General features: G+C 37.9%; 1 protein-coding gene and 1 pseudogene across 1 annotated transcript; one reads left to right on the forward strand and one right to left on the reverse strand.

The window, feature by feature from the left end:
• The first annotated feature begins 3,813 nt into the window (after window positions 1-3,813).
• On the forward strand, window positions 3,814-4,891 carry LOC143548678 (uncharacterized). Its single transcript, XM_077039778.1, has 2 exons — window positions 3,814-4,018; window positions 4,443-4,891. Exons 1-2 carry the CDS (start codon window positions 3,814-3,816, stop codon window positions 4,889-4,891), a joined length of 654 nt encoding a protein of 217 aa, XP_076895893.1.
• Window positions 4,892-5,514: 623 nt separating this feature from the next.
• On the reverse strand, window positions 5,515-6,460 carry LOC143548668 (ethylene-responsive transcription factor CRF2-like; annotated as a pseudogene).
• Between the last annotated feature and the right edge of the window lie 8,423 nt (window positions 6,461-14,883).

Consider the following 14,883-nt stretch of genomic DNA (forward strand, 5'->3'; position numbering starts at 1 on the left):
ATACCATGGAACTTGACAAATATGAACAATAAACTAAAATATGCAGAAGTTAAGCAAGTATAACAAGTTACATGGTTAGATTTGTTAAATATATAAACAAGGACTACAAAGTCCTCCATGTAACCTTGCATTACTAGCCCGACATTTCAACCGGCCGAGACAGGAGAAATGAAAGACCGAAGGTAAACAAGGAGTGTATATTATATATATGTTGTATATGTTGTAACATCAAGCTTTAAGTATTGAGAAATTAGTTAAAATGAAAGATTAGCTTAGTTTGACCTTGAGAGTCAAACTATGAAGAACAACCTTAGAATTCAAGAATTTGAGAAAGAAATGAGGAAATGAGCAAGCACAAATGAAGAAGATAGGTGTGTATATATAGGGTAAGTTGAATGGGTCTTTCATAAAGGGTGTTGCATGAAAATGGGTTGGTTATAGACCCAAGAAAGCACAAACTACAAATGGGTCCTTCAAGTCTCCATTTTGGTAGTTTTTGTCCCTTGAGTTCGTTTTGAGCGTTTTTGGGGCATTTTAAGAACCGAAAAGGGTGTTTTTTTAGATCCGACAACTATAAAACAAATATGTAACATAAAATTCATCATTTTGATAATATCAAAAGGTTTGGGATACAAAACGGGTCGGGTTTACATTAAGAATACAAGTATAAAATAACTCGAAATTGACAAATGTCACATGAACCTTTGTTGACGTTTGATTTTGACTTGGGATTTATTTATCGTTATGGTTTTTATGAACTAGTTAAAAGGTTTAATTATATTAAATTGATGCATATGTGTGCTTAGGGTTGTTTAATTAAGTTTTATTATTCCATAATTGCCTTGATTATTGTTTGTTATTATGATAGGTTTCTATTAGGTCATCTACTTTGTGTTTTTGACTATTTTATGATTGATTTCGCGATAAGATCATAGGAATAATATTAGTTAATCAAATAAACCTAAGTGTGCTGCTAACCTAAATAGCTGTAAGGTGCTAGGTTATTGATAGGTCTTTGTTGATCAGGATTGCTAGATTTAGTTCTTCGTAAGGAGTCCGTCTAGGTTTAATTGATTAACTTTGTCTATCGAGTTAATTGAATATATTAGACTGCCTTTGATTTCCGCGTTGTAAGGTAGGATTTCATATAAAGGAACTAGTTTGTAATTAATTAGGTGACCGTAAGGAAACTTGATTTTTAATACTGGTGTGTGCTAAAACTTATTAGAAACCCATAGGTGTCTCTTGAGAAGGGTCAGGGGTCCTGTTCGGGTTTTCTCTTAAGCGTCTATTTTATGATCCCAGTTCCATAATTAAATAGTCTCCCGGTTAATTGATAACTGAAACTTAGGAGATTCTAGCCTAGGTGGTTGTTCATCATCATCTGAATTAAGTCTAAGATATAAGTTTAGTCATCGTTAGTTTTCTTAATTAGTTTAAAATTAGTTTATTAGTAAAACCCCCCTTAGGCAAATAATAAATAAATAGTCGTGTCTGTAATTGAGTCTAATTTAGCTGGTTTACGTAATTTAAATAGTCTCGTGGGTTCGATATCCGGACTTACTTAGCTATACTAGAGTCGATCGATTCACTTGCCGGTTAGTAGTTTAGTTAAGTTTAAGAGTCTAGAATTTATTACTTAGTGAGCGTTTATTTAGTTAATAAATTAATAACTACTTTTATCACATCAAGTTTTTGGCGCCGTTGCCGGGGACTCTTGGCAATTGTGTTATTAGCTTTGATTAGATTTATTTGCTACATACGTGCTATTTGTATTTTATTTGTTTTTGAGTTGTAGGAGTTGATGTGAGGTCGAAGACGTGAGAAATTGTTATCCACAATACACTCTTAAAGAATTTACTAATTATATAAAAAATAGTTTCGTATGTGATACGTACATTTTTTGAACAAATAAATATTGTATAAAAACTAGCCAAAAGTTAGAACAAAATAGTAATGTTAAAAGCTAAAATCATAGATTATCGTACACCAATCATTCCAATATCAAAAGCGGAGATTTCTTTCAAACTGAGCTCGTATATACATACACGAGACTTAAGTAGATGCAAGCTCCGTCGTAGTTTGCACATAATGTAGATTGTGTAGAAGTCACATTTACCGACCTTTAGATAACATATTTCTAGTTGAAATCTACTTACATCGGCTCCATACAAAGAAATACACCTTTAACCAATGTTGGAAAAGTCGCTAGACGGACCCTAGGCAGTCGACTGGGGAGTTAGGTATACTCGGAGCATTCGAACATGGTAAATAGAAAGAAAATTAATTTTTGAATATTATATATATGTCAAATGTCATAGGTTTAGTAATATTAATAACAAAATAGATTAATATAAATATATATAAGATAAAAATACATTTTTAAATAATAAATTATTCTAAAAATTTTCAATCATTAACTAAAAAAATGATATTTGTTCGATAATATTATAGATGTGCGAATTATGTTTATTTTCTTAAGTTAAAATCCGCTCAATTTCACCGTCTATAGTGATGGCAATGAAACCCGAACCCGATGGGAAAACCCAAAACCCGACATAAATGGGACGGGTAATACCCGACTCGTTAGGGTTTGGGACGGGTTTGGGAATAGTTTTGAAATTTTTCATGGGTTTGGGACAGGTTTGGGATTTCTAATATACCCGATTACCCGATAACATAGACCCATTTACCCGATCCTGATGTACCCGATATAGCTTATTTTATTATACATATACTATATTCCAAATATACTATCTGTCGAAACTTGTTTATGTCAATTATTTGAGATATTTTACCTTTATGGTAACCATCTTTGTAATCGATTAGTTATATTTTGTTAAAACCCCGGTAGAAACCCCGACGGGGGGTATACCCTACGAGTATTTTGCCAAAACACGATAGAAAACCCGAAACCCGATGGAAAAACCCGAAACCGATAGGTAATTACCCGATTAAAACACGACGGGTTTGGGACGGGTTTGTGATGAACTTTTATAACCGGGTATGGGTTTAGAAATACCTAAACCCGATCCAAACCGACCCATTATCATCCCTAACCGTCTAGACGTGATTCTGGTTGAGGTTGACCACATTTGATCGATTCTTAGCAACTAGACGAAGTTAAAGAAACTCACCTCGACGACATACCTTATAGCGAGTACTCGGAAAATACTCAGCCTAAATCTACTTTTACAACATTTTCTTTAATTAACCCGGTACATTTAGTCATACAAGTTAACTATTGACTAGTGGCATAATATTATTTGTCTCTTAGGCTAAGGGTAGTGGGACGCGGATGGGGGGCGCGGTTGGCCCGGCGTGGCCACCTGGCTCGCGAACACCGCTACCACCTTGGCGCAGATGGGGGCGCAGTTGGCCGGCGCGGGGCAGTCCGCGTGGGAAATATAGCCGTTGGTGGTTTTTTAAAAAAAAGTTTTTTTTTTGTTTAACCTATATATAAATACCAATCCACACACTCCATTTTAATTAAAACTCACCCCATTCTCTCTTATTCTCTTAAAAAACCATATTTTCCCTCTACCAAAACTATATTTCTCTTCATTTTTATAAATGACATCGTCTTCATCGTCTTCGTCTTCCGAAGAAGACGAACTCATTTGTCAAGCGGTTCAAACGACGATAAATTTTTTGATCGATCAAAGACGCCCTCGAGCCCCATTATTCTGGCAACCACGTCTTCGTGATCAAAAGACTGCTAATGAAACTTTGATACGTCACTATTTTAGCCCCGATCCCGCATATGGTGAGGAAAGTTTTAAAACTAGTTTTCGAATGACTAGACGATTATTCATGCGTCTAGTAAATGACTTGCTGGAGCACTTTGAATATTTTCAACAAAGGGATGACGCTAGAGGTCATCCCGGGTTCACGCCTACTCAAAAAAGTACCGCCGCTCTTCGGCAACTAGCGTATGGTGCTGGCTCGGACATGTTGGACGAGTATCTACAAATGGCTAAAAAGACCGGACGCGATTCGCTTAACCACTTTTGTAAAGGTATATAGTTTTATTTAAAATTTTATTATTTACATTTATTTATATAATTTTAAATAATTATATTTAGGGGTCATATCGCTATACAAGCGGAGATACTTACGTAAACCAACAATGTATGATATCCAACGCATATACAAGGTGCACGGTGAAAGGCATGGTTTCCCAGGGATGCTCGGTTGCCTCGATTGTATGCATGTTGGTTGGGCTATGTGTCCTACTGCTTGGCGAGGTCAATTCCACCGAGGTGATCACCCTGGCCCTACTATTGTACTTGAGGCGGTGGCGTCATAGGATCTTTGGTTTTGGCATGCGTTCTTTGGGGTTGCCGGGTCAAATAATGACCTCAATGTTATCGATCAATCACCAATATTCGATGACCTTATCGACGGGGTTGAACCCCCTCAGGTTTTTTTTGTAAATGGAGAACACTTCAAGTACGGGTACTACCTCGTTGATGGTATTTACAGCGAATGGGGAACACTAGTTCAAGCTTACGCGTCTCCACTTTCTGACAAACGAAAGTACTTCACAAAGAGACAAGAATCGGCCAGAAAAGATATTGAAAGGGCGTTTGGAGTCTTAAAGAAAAAATGGGCAATATTGGCGAATCCAATAAAATTTTGGATAAGGGAGAAGATAACGGAAGTCGTCTACACGTGTGTAATCCTACATAACATGATATTAGAAGACGAGGGTCACGCTATTTGTCAAAACTACCAAGGTGATATTCCAAGACAAGAATCGACGATCACCAATGAACAACGACTCGACAACTTAAATATCATCAAGTGCCGTGAGATACACGACAACCTTCGGCATGAGTTGGTTGAGCATTTGTGGGATAATAGACCCGATAATCTTGTATTAGACTAGTAATATTTTAAATTATTATTAATGTAATGTTTTATATTATTATTAATGTAATGTTTTAAATTATTTAAAAAAAATAAAAAAAATTCAATCAAGCCCCAGATCATCTGGACCACTACACCCTCCAGGGCTTGATCCTGTGCCATGTCATCGCCTACGTGTCGTAAATATATTGGATCACTTGGGCTTGAATCAAGCCCCACTACCCTTAGCCTTATTTAAAGAGTAATTAAAATGTCATTAAAAGAAAAGTACAATATTATCAACATGCAATAAATGTGTTACAAAAGCATTAAATAGATGTAGCAAAAAGGATGCATGATAAAACATGTAGCATTCATTCCAACTCATTTCTTCACCTAATTTGATTCATAGTAGTTAACATTTGCCGGTCACGTGTTCCACCACGTGCCATGCATTACACATTAATATTTTACATCGCACTCTTCACTCGTCCGTTACCGTTAACTATAACGGAGTAATACACCTAAACTATTTATACAAACAAATTTAATTTAAACTAGAATTAAATACTGTTTCCGTACAAAAATATTGCCAAATACTTGTTTACATCTCCACTTAACCTGACCTGATCCAAACCGACTCATCTCGTTAGTTTTTAATGTTTTATAGCACGACGAGTGGATCCGACCCGAATATATCACCGAAGTCTTGAAACAAATCGTCAACGGGCCAACACGAGGATCCAAGCTCGAAGTCGTTCCCACATCCGAGGAACATTTCTGGCGGGTCAGATCCTTGGAAAACGATGCCCGTGGGGTCATAAATATCCGGAACAAAATCCGGAAAGTCAAATAAGCCCGAGGTCGAGAAATCGTCTTCGACCGGACGAAAATCCGAGAAAAGACTTTGCTGAGTCGACTCGGACTCGGTAACGTCTACCGGCTGAGTCGACTCGGTCACGTCTAAATGCTGAGTCGACTCAGCCGGTTTATTAACCGGACTGTTTTGAGTCGACTCAGCAACGAACTCGTCCGTCAAATACGAGTATCGTAAAACCGACTTCGGCGACACTTCGCCCGAGTTCTCGCTGGAGTTGTAACCGTTATCCTCTGGTAACGGAACAGTAAAATTAGTTTGCGCGTGAGGTCCACGCAACTGAATAGCCGCGTGGTCATACACCATAGCAGCCTCTTCAGCAGTATCATAAGTCCCAAGCCATAATCTCACGCGCCGCGGATCTCTTATCTCCGCCTCCCATTTCCCCCACGGCCGTTGCCGGACGCCGCGAAACTTCTTCCCGGAGCTAACCTTCAACCGTTTCTTCACCGCCACGTCACCTTTCACCACCGCATTCTTCCTCCGGATAATATTACTACCGTCACCGTCGCCGGAGCTAGGGTTTATTCCAACCTCGCTAACAAACTTCTTCACTCTACGGCGGCCGGAAAACCTTTCCGCCTCGTCTCCGGAGCTATCCGTCGGTTACTCGTCGGTCACCGTTATCCTAACAACTTTTCCGGCGCCGGAAAACTTATCTCCGGCGGACATTGTAACACTTGTTTTGTGCTCACGAAACTTAATTGACGAAACTGCCCTTGAGGTTTTCATTTTCTGTTATTCTGTTTAAACTTTAAACTAGCATTGCAACAGTTGACGAAAATGCCCTTCCTGGTAAGAAGAACGGAAAAGATAATAGACGAAAATGCCCTTTTTCGGTTATTCGTAACAGATTCTGTTCAAACTTTCAAACTACTGAAAGGTTAAATGACGAAAATGCCCTTTGCTGTTATATTGTAACAACAGGTTAAGTTAGAAACTTAGGGGGTGTTTTGTAGAGGGATTTGATTGGGGAGAAATGAAATTAGAAATATTTCTTTTGTTTGTTTTCCACTTTTCATTTCTATTTCTCTTTCTATTTCTCTAAAACTAGAGAATTCCATTTCTCTTTAAAACAAAGAGAAATCCATTTCTCAGCAGCCTTCTCATAGCATGTCACCACCTCGTCTCCGGCCACCACCCCGTCTCCGGCCGCCACCTCGTCTCCAAGTCTGCAACCGCCACCTCGTCTCCGCCGTTCGCAGTGGTGAACACAGAGATGGTAACCGGTTGTAGGTTGCAGGTGGTACGGGTGAACGGAGATTAGGGTTTCAAGTGGTGGTTCGTGGTAGGTTAGGGTTTTCAGATGGTCGGGTGATTGTGGTCGCAGGTGGGTGACAGTGGTGGTGGAAATCGGCGGTGGTCGCAGGTGGCTTCTGATTATCATCATCATCATCGCCACCACAACCACCACCACAAAATCTCCAAAGAGGCAGTGATGACAGATCTGAGCCTCCTTTTTCTATATCTTATGTTCCAAAAATTTGAATCTTTTTAATTTCTTGTGTAATGTGGTTGAAGAAGGGGATTTGGTGACGGCAGCCGGTGGTGGTGGGCTGTGGTTGAAGAAAGGGCTATGGTGGTGGGGCTGGTGGTGGTGGGGCTGTGGTGGTGGTGCTGGTGGTGGTGGGGCTGTGGTGGTGGGGCTGCGGTGGTGAGTGGTGTCAGGTTGGGTGGAGGTGGGGTTGGGTATGGAAGAGTTCTCTGTTTATTTTCTCATGTACCAAACAAGAGAAATGATTCTCATTCTTCATACCAATTCTCTTTCTCTACAATTCCATTTCCATTTCTATTTTCTCTCCTTTTCCATTCTCTGTACCAAACACCCCCTTAGAGTGAATAGACAGAGGAGACTGGGAGGTTATAACTTATGTATATATATTGTAAGTGTAGATTCGTTAACGATATGAGAATAATAATATATAGAATAGAATGCTCGTGCGAGAGAGAAGATTAAAGGGGTGTATGGTAAAATGTTAAAGGTGCAGAAAAAGAAGAGAGATAAAGGAGGAAACTTCTTTTTGAAGGCATCAAGGAATATATATATATAGCGAAAGAGAGATTGTGGTTGTTTGACTGTAGTGTTTCCGGTAAGTAAAGATGGTACAGCAGCAGCAGCAGCAGCACCACCACCAGGTTGTGTGAGAGTTTAGAGAGAGAAAGAAGGGTTTATGGGGAAGATGGTGATGGAAATTGAAGAGGGAAATGGGATACTAGTGTTGGTTTTTTATAGGATACTAATACTAGTCTCTTTTTTTTTTTTTTTTTTAAGTTTGTGAATATGTTAGATATTTCTAAGAGGTATTTTTTGGAATTCTGAATTTACTTTTTGTATAGTTTGTAGTTTGTACCATACTACCATGCAAAGGTTTTGATTTAGTAGTTCTAGGTAAGGACGAGTCGAGCTGTTTGTGAGTTAGACTATGTGTTGTGGCAGGTAAGTGACCGGCTTTAGCGAGTGGCGCGAGCTACGTCGGTCACGAACACCACAACACCCTTGCTGTGAGCGGGCGTTGCGACCCCGGGCGAGCGTGCTCGCTTGAGCCAAAAGAAGAAAATTGATGGGTATGCTCGCAAATGGATAAATTCAGCGGGAGCGAACGACAACAAGTGAATTCACCGGTGGTGCGACCGACAAGGGTTGAAGAGTTGGGTCCAATCAGCGTCACGTGGCACGATATGATTGGACGAATTCGCACGCTGGCTTCAACGATAACACATAGTCTTACTTGAGTTAAAAGTTTGGAACGAGTCGAGTTTTTTTTTTTTTTTTTTTTTTTTTTAAGTTGAGTTTGGGAAACAAAGCTTGCTTATTTATTGAGTCTGAGATCGAGTCATGTATGGAAAGCTGATGGTCGGGTATTTTGTATATGTATATATTAGTGTTTTAATTATGTAGTTTTATTTAGTATATTGTTAGAACTTTGGTACTTCATACGTGCTTTTGTATTTCAGGTCATTGATCGTTAAATATGCTAAACTGGAGACTTGTACGAGCATGGAATGACATCTCGGGACGATCGGAGCATAAATTGAAGTATTGGGAAGTGTTAGAAGGATTCGGGAAGAATTTGGATGAGAAACCTAAAACCGATGCTAAAACTGAACAAGATGTGTTGACAAAAAGCGACCAAGAAGTAAAACGAGCATATACTTGCTATAAATGAGTTACGGGACCCATAATATATGAATTTTGGGTTTCTCGACGAGAGGAATCCAAAAATGAGGTTATCTTCTATCGCGGTACGCAATGGGATGGGTATATGTCCATTGCGTATCGCGACGGGCCTAAAAAACGGGAAAAAACGGGGTTTGACCTATATCTTCTATTTTACGAACCCTAATCAGTTTTGACGACCTTCAGCAGCTCTTAGGCGATTTTGGGTGAATTCCAGGGCTACCAATCATCTCTTGATTAATCCTGATGGTCTTCCTCATCATAATTGAAGATCTATCGATGACGATGCTCGGCTAGTCTTCTCGAATCATATCGAGGATGTAGAGTATTGTAGTTTTTAGTTCTCTCATGTGTTTTAGAACGAATGATTTGCAATTGTCTTTGATTAATCTTTGAGTATTGATGTCTAATATTATTGTGCACTTGGTCGGTTTAGGTTTAATTCGATAAGAACGATGAGTTTGCCAGTTGTTATGATAATTGCTTATAGGGTTGTTTTGACTAGTTTGAATATGCTGAAGCATACAATTGCCCTTAGTTTGGTCACACTGGTAGGGACTGTTTGATAACCAATGTCATGTGTTAGCGATTATTGATAATTAATCTGTTATGCTAACATGAGATTGCTCTTAATTTGCTTACTTGAACCCCGTGTGTGATTTGCTTTGTTAATTGATTGAACTTTACTTAATTACTTGTTTGATATTAAAACCAAATCATTTGCTAGTGTGATCAACACTCATATTTGTTTACTTCATAATGTTAGGAATTAGTTTCACGTTGCACTAACCATATACTGCTCGTGATTCGACATCCTACTTACCTTGACTAGTTTAAGATGATTAGGACACTGAATAGTATTGTTTTTTACTAGATAGCGACAGTCTAGCAAAAGCATGTTTAGACTTCAAGCTCGTCGAGTGTTACGTATTTTTAAGTGTTACATCCTTCGAACTTTTATGTGAAACTTTATGTTGGATAGTCGAGCTCTAGCTTGTTTAAGGTGTCACACAAGCTCGAGGCGAGCTTAATGTCACGGAGTTATCTTCCCGACTCCGTGTGTCACCTAAAGGCTAGCCAATTTGTCCCACTTATGATCAGGGACCATTGGTTAACCATTTTTACTTGATTCCTGTGAAACTTGTGTAACTAATTTGTTTACTTCACAATTTTAGTCTTCATTTTTCAATTCTAATTTTAACCTTCAATCTAGTTATCTTAGAATTAGTTGGGGGGTTCGTCGTCTTCGTATTAGTCATCCTTTTAGATTAGTTGGGGTGGGTTACGGTTTGGAACCGAGTTTGCTTAAACTGGTTTCAAACTGACCCTAACCAGTTTCAACGGGTCCAATTTTTCACTACTTCTAACCAATTTTATCAAAAATAGGTTGGACCACATCGACTAGGAACTGATTCAACGTCAATCCAAAACAGTTTAAGATAAATAACCGGTTTATGCACCTCTAGTCATGGATTCTAATTTTAACCTTCAATCTAGCTATCTAGATGATAGCCTTAAATACCAGTTATATGACTAGAGTGGGTTTACTTTGAACCATGTGCCTTGTACAACAAAAAGGTATCTGGATCAATGTTCAAGATCTAAAAAGTCTGGTCTTCAACTGTAGCCTATAACTAAGCATAGTGTATCTAGTTTGCTTGGACTATAATTTTTCATGCACTACTAAAACATGCAATTGCACAATTTTGAAACAACTTTCAAATTCTTGTATTCACTCAGATGGTGTTGTAGTTGAATTTATTGTTAGCATTTCAACCCGTCCCCCATCCTTATTTCTATAATTACACTACAAAACAATGTATTTCTTTTTTTGTTTAATTAAATAATATTTTTTATATCTTTATCATTACAGTTTTCTTTTTTCATCCTATAATTTACAAAAAAATCACTATCTTTTCCCCAATTTAGAAAAAATACAACATTTTCTCTCTCCATCATATAATTTACACTCACAATCATTCACAACCCCACCCTATAATTTACAAACTTTTCTCACATAATTTTAGAAAATGGGTTGGGAATGCTCTAAATAGCATAAAAAACACAAAGCTTTCTTTTAATCAAGGCACAACTAATAATGTGTGTGCAAATCTCATTTCGATGCTAAAAGAACTAGCACACAAGTACAATGGACTAATAGTTATGGTGACTGATTTGAGCACATCTAAATGGAATCTTTGTCAAATTGGATGTGACCCAAATAAACCCTAATACAACTTATTGTTAGAAATGGTGAAAACTCCAAAATATTCAACTAAATTATTATATGTTTCAAAACTAGACGATGAGAAGTGACACATACCCTCTTAGACCCTTACCAATCCATCCTCTTAAGTTTTGTGAGATGTTTTTATTCCCAAAAACATGTATTTTCAAAAACATTCTAATTTTAGGTATCATTTACAAAGAATTCTAGAAATATGTATTTTAAACTAGTCGTGACGACTAGATTTTTGGTTTTATCAAGTAGTTTATAAAACTGGTCGCGACGACTATTTTAAGCTAAAAAAATTTCAAAGACGAGTATTTTAAAGTACTAAACTTGTCGGGACGACTATTTTAGGTAAAACATAGTTTCCCTATACCTTTGTTCAAACCAAATCATTCGCTAACCGATAGTCATAATTGTCATCTATACCTATTGCAATTGGTGCCAAGTTACGATGATAAAAGCTTATAGCATTTAATCACATTTATCATTTAATCACGTTGCAGATATTTGATCGGGTGTATAGCTTGACTTGGTTCGTATGAGTTTCGTATAAAGTTTGTTCATTTACTAATGATTGTTACAAAATTACGTATAATGAAACTAATAGAATACTTTAAAGAGAATTGAAATAAACTTTGAATGTGTTAACATAAACTTTTCAAGCTTGATAATTGAAAATTTTCAAATTCGATTATCAAGTGACAATTCAAAATTATTATTATTATTAATTTACCTTTTAAATAAGTTGTGAAGCAGGTCACGTGACATGGAGGAACGGTTCTGTTAATTTATCGGTCAAGTGCCTTTACACTTCAAATCTCTTTTGCTTTGGCCTAATGTCCCATTAATTAATGCACCTTCAATTCCTTTTCATTTTCTAAAAAAATATGTTCAAGGTTCGAACCCGACAGGAGAGAGGGTTTATGAATTTCATCCAGTTTCTATCATCAAGGGGTATGATCTCACGGCAGTTGAAGAGTCGAGTTTGAACATGGCCCCGAAAATAGTTGTTTATACGAGAGATCCCGTGCCACTCAGTTTTTTCAAGGTATATTAGTTTTTATCAATCCCAACAATTGCCTTTTGGTCGATCTTGGTTCCAACTACCGAATTGGCTGCTGACGGTCCCAACTTTTGTAACGCCCGTTAATTTTCGACAAAAGGTTTAATCTTGTAGTGTTATGTACACCTTTCGGGCTTGACCCGGCATTCTCTCGGGAGCTCCTTGCAAACCTCGTAAACGTTCTCACTTAACTTTCCACCCAAGTTGCTACATACTTCAATTTGGAGGGACTTGGATGTAACTATTTTATATCATAAAACAAAAGAAAACTCAAACCCTAAACCTATTTGCAGCCGTCGGACCTGGACCCCCCCTGCTCGTTTTTCTTCTGCCCAGCCAAGTTTCAGCCGTGAAAACTTCAATTCAAGGTCGGTTTTATGATTCCCCATGTCTTTTACACCCTAATTGATCATATTAACGCGCTTATTGGTCGTTAAGATTGAGTTTTGATGATAACAGCTTGCTGACAGATTCGTATACGTTTATTGTAGGGTCTGTAACGCGATGTTAATACACTGTTTTTGATCGATTCTTGATTCCATGATGTTCTACTTTGAGTCTAGTTTCCAGAAAGGTATAATACGTAATTTTTGGACGAGATTTGAATAGTTTTTATGAATTTATAAAATCGAGTGTCAAAGCTGATGCGGGATGACGGATTCTGGTCAGTCTTCCCGACGTCATAACCTTTTTTCGACAAGTCCAAATTGGTTGGTTCCACTTCTGGGAGTTAGTGTTTTGAGTTAGGAACCAAACCCAATTGGAATCGTTTAACTTGGTTTGGTAATGAATTTTATAAAAATAAAACCATTTTGTTGCGCGCTGAAATAGCTGCACATACCTTTCTGTGTTGGAAGAATTTTTATGATTTTTTTGTCCAAAAGAAAAATATAATAAAAATATTTTTATAAACCTAAGACATTTATTAAAGTCTGGTAAAAATTTAATAATTTAATTCAAAGGTTATCCTATGTAATTAAATGCATCTTCGCATGCTAAAATCTGCACGTTTTACTCGTTATTAATCAACAAGTTCGTTTTAGGCTTAACCGGTGGTTTTAGTTAGTTGAAAGGTTTTAGGCTTAACAAGTGTTGGGCCTCGGGCCAAGTGGTGGGCCTAGGGCCAAGTGTTGGGCCTTGGGCCAAAGTATTGGGCCTTGGGCCCAGTTGTTGGGTCTTGGGCCGGAGTGTTGGGCCTGAATGGCCCATTAGGCTAGAGTGTTGTTACAGTCTAGTTTAGTAACGCGTTGTGTATAATTTACAGGCCCTTGCTTGTGATTGTGCTCTTAGGGATTTCCTAGCTCATTGCAGGTGTTCGGTTGATTCAGGTGAGTTCATGATGCCCTTTTTACTCTTTTACGTTTTGGGCTAGCATACACACCGTAATACAATTTTAAACGATTTTACTCGCTACAATGATTTGAATAGTTTTACATGGTCTCACTCGTGATGGTGCATTTTGAAAGCTATATTTGAATTATTTTATATGCCTTAGGATATTTTAGACTCGTTCATGGTCTTGTGTCCTTAAGGTTACATACACTATTGATGGTCTAGACTCGAGGACGTTAGCAGACTTGGTAGTAATTGAATATGAGTAGACCTATCTACTTAGTTCCCGTATGGGATGATATATATATATATTTATGTAGGAATATATATGTATGTATATATGGAGGTATGTATGTACGTATGAGGATGTGTACCTTATAGCCTACGATTGTGTAATGATATTTAGTTTCTCGTGACTAAGAATGATGTATGTAGGCTTATTGTTGTGTGTATGCATGGTGATTCACGGCCGGGTCAAATATATTACTCGGGTTGTACCCGTGGTGAAGAGGCTCGTGTGACGTGATCATCATTTTGGCGGGTCAAATATATTACTCGGGTTTTAAAATCCCGTGGTGAAGAGGCCCGTTGGATGTTGAGCCGTGATCGGGTCAAATATATTACTCGGGTTGTACCCGTGGTGAAGAGGCCCGTATCACGTGCTTGGATGTGTGAGCCGGGATCGGGTCAAATATATTACTCGGGTTGTACCCGTGGTGGAGAGGCCCATATCTCGTGCTCGGATGTATAAGCTGTGACCGAGTCAAATATATTACTCGGGTTTGACTCGTGGTGGAGAGGCTCGTGTCACATGCTTAGGTCTTACCGCGTCCGGGTCAAATATATTACTCGAGTCTTGACTCGTGGTGGAGAGGCCCGTGTACGTGTGTTCGACGATGATTGTATTAATTGGTGAATTATATATAATTTATTTTATTTATACCTTCTCTATTGTTTATAACTATAGCTTTGAAATAAAGTATGAATTATTGTTTATGAAAACTTGAACTCACTCAGCTCAAGCTGACTTTGTGTGTATGTTAGATTGACTTTCAGGTTGAGGATTAGAGATTTCCGCTTGGACGTGCTAGAGACTACTCGGACGGTTGAAGGCACATCTAGTCGAAGAATTAATAACGCAAACTGTTTCTTTTAAATTATTACCATAAGTATTTAAATTTTAATTTTGGTCACTTTCCTGGTTTTGGGAATTTTGATGTTATCTATTCCGTTGTTTACTACTCTGAAACGATTTTAATGAGATGAAGATTTCAAATAAAACGAATATTTTATTTACATTTGATTTTTGCACACTTGCACCCGTGTTTGGGATTTTTAATACTTAAACT

This window comes from Bidens hawaiensis, unplaced genomic scaffold (genome assembly GCF_021521415.1).
Source record: "Bidens hawaiensis isolate Kalapana, Puna unplaced genomic scaffold, B.hawaiensis_p1.1 tig00015212_1, whole genome shotgun sequence".
NCBI classification, from domain to species: domain Eukaryota; kingdom Viridiplantae; phylum Streptophyta; class Magnoliopsida; order Asterales; family Asteraceae; genus Bidens; species Bidens hawaiensis.